The 2545-nt window shown below is 42.4% G+C and overlaps 1 protein-coding gene across 1 annotated transcript; it reads right to left on the bottom strand.

The window, feature by feature from the left end:
* Positions 1-442: 442 nt before the first annotated feature.
* mchr1a (melanin-concentrating hormone receptor 1a) lies at positions 443-2235 on the bottom strand. The gene is made up of 2 exons (XM_047579099.1): positions 1983-2235; positions 443-1464 (listed from the first exon to the last, which is right to left on the bottom strand). The coding sequence occupies exons 1-2, from the start codon at positions 2035-2037 to the stop codon at positions 443-445; spliced, it is 1077 nt and encodes a 358-aa protein (XP_047435055.1). The 5' UTR covers positions 2038-2235.
* Positions 2236-2545: the final 310 nt, after the last annotated feature.

The raw sequence follows: 2545 nt of genomic DNA, 5'->3' as shown, positions 1-2545 counted from the left end.
CAACTTTGTTGTTGTATTTCAGTGGCACCGCTTTACTATAAAGTGTTATTAACTGTTTGTCCTGGCTGTGCAAACTCAAGCGAATTAATTGTGTTTTCGATCTGAACATTCACAGCAAACCTGCCTAAGTCACTGCACTGAGCTGGCCATTTTGTTTAAATGTGCTGAATGAGTAATAACTAAATTGAGCTCAAGCCCAGTGTGAAGTTGTAGGAAGCTGCAGTTTCAAAAAATATACCTGGGTAAATCAATGATATTGAGTGCTTGACCTGAATATAAGTGAGGCAGCAGACTTATGCAGGTCTTAGCTGAAAACTACTACATAGATGATTTCAAAAAAGGATTGATTGGATGTGTACATTTCCAATCACCCATTACAAGTTACACAGACACATACTAATATCATAATTTGATATTTAGTTATTGATTCTTACTTATTGATTCATTGTGGGGTTGCATTGCATGGTATCATCTCCCCTGAAGCTGGCATCTGTTGGGCCTCCTCAGGTACCATCCTCACAATCAAGCTGCCGCCATCTGTGGTGCTTGGGTTCACCCTGAACTTTTTGTTAAGTGGGCGCACAGCCCTGAGAAACTGCCTTTTGAAGGTCTCACTGAGGATAATGTACAGGAATGGATTGATGACACTGTTAGCGTAGCCCATGCTAATGGCAATATTGTAGGCATAGGAGAAAGCTATGCTTGGCCTCTGCACCCCCAGGTGGACGAGTTGGAGAATGTAGTAAGGAGCCCAGCAGATGAAGAAAGCCAGGCAGATGGCCACTGCCATGCGGGTCACCTTCCTGGTGCGCACCCTCAAACTCCGCAGAGGCAGTGGTGCTACACTTGTGGACATGTGTTGGAGGATCTTGAAGAACACCAGGCAGATAATGGCCAAGGGTATCGCAAAGGCCAAGAAAAACTGGTAAAGTGTAAACCAGTATGTATCAGTAACTGGATCAGGTAGAAGGAGAGCGCAGGCTGCCAGGCCATCTGGGAGAGACATTAAACCTGCGTACATCCACACAGGGATGATGGTGAGTAAGGACAGTCCCCATACTAGTCCAATGACTAGTGCAGCCACACAGGGAGTACGGACATAATTGAAGCGGATGGGATGGACTGTAGCCAAGTAACGATCGAGAGTCATCGCAGTGAGGATGTAAGTACTGACAATCTGGCTGTTGGAGTCAAGCGCAGTTATGACCGTACACATAGCTGCTCCAAAGTGCCAGGTACCGTTACCCAGCAACTGGTGAATGAGGAATGGCATCCCAAGAAGAAACAGGAGATCAACAATTGACAAATTTAGGATAAAAATGTCGGGAACAGTTTGGTTAGCACGACACTTTGTCCTCTTCATAATGGTGTACATGACAATACAGTTTCCTATGATACCCAAAAAACAGATGATTCCGAAGATGACAGGGAGGATGGCACTGCAGTGAAGGGCCCCAACTTCAACTGGAGACAAAAAGAGGAGTATTTTACAGATTTCTTCTATGTTATAGTAAAAAAAAGAAAGAAAGAAAGAAAGAAAGAAAGAAAGAAAGAAAGAAAGAAAGAAAGAAAAGGGGAAAAAGGTTGTGCAATATATTCAGTCATGGTATTAAAAGTTATGTATGTAGCTACAATATTCATATAGTCATCTCCCAAATGACCTTTAATATCAACAACACTAGCAATTATGGAGACAGATTTCTTCCTCTTGATAATAATAGAGATTCACGTTACACTACAGACAACAGTTAATAGTGTAGTGTGGATCTCTCTCTCTCTCCCTTAATTTTATTTCATTTTTCCTTTCGGTTTTACTTGCATGTTTTTTAAAACGACCTACATATCACCTAATGTAGGCTGGATGGATATAGAATGAGACAAAATAAAAGAGGGCAACTACTGCATCATTTGGATTTTTGTTGATGTGGTGTTGGGTGTGATTATTACGCTCAGACACAAGTGTGAAACGATGCTGAACCTACCTGCTGTCGAATTTGTGCCACTGACAGTAACATTTGAGCCGTTAAAGAAATCCATGAATGAAAATCCAAAGTATATCCAAGTTAGTAAATGTTGTGGTAACAAAAACTGTCAGCCGTGCGCCAGCCCCCCAAGTCAATGCTTCTCAAACAGACTGCAACCGAAAATCCGTCTTATAGGAAATGAGTGAATCGAATTGTAATACTGAATATATTTTAATCCGCCGGGGCTTTACTCTATGAGTAGAGCCGTGCGCTTTCTGTCCGCAGTGATGATAACGCAGCTCCTGGTGATGAGTGACTGAAGAGACTGAGAGAGCATCTTCACCCGGAGTCTGCGACGCTCTGTGGAGTTGCGAGTGCGCTGCAGCTGTTGCCCAAACGGGAGGATATTCAGATTAGACAGACCTAATTGTAGGTTGTAGAAAACTGCTCAGCGTGTTCGTGTGTGCGTGTGTGAATGTGTTTTGCAGAGGTTTGGTTCAAATGTTGTCTCAAAGTATAGTTATTTAGAATCTGTGTGTTCAGATATGTATGCGGTAATTAAAAAAAAAAAAGGGAAAGCA

This window comes from Mugil cephalus, chromosome 2 (genome assembly GCF_022458985.1).
Source record: "Mugil cephalus isolate CIBA_MC_2020 chromosome 2, CIBA_Mcephalus_1.1, whole genome shotgun sequence".
Classification (NCBI taxonomy): domain Eukaryota; kingdom Metazoa; phylum Chordata; class Actinopteri; order Mugiliformes; family Mugilidae; genus Mugil; species Mugil cephalus.
The sequence above is the reverse complement of the archived record's forward strand: the minus strand, read 5'-3'. Positions and strand labels throughout refer to the sequence as shown.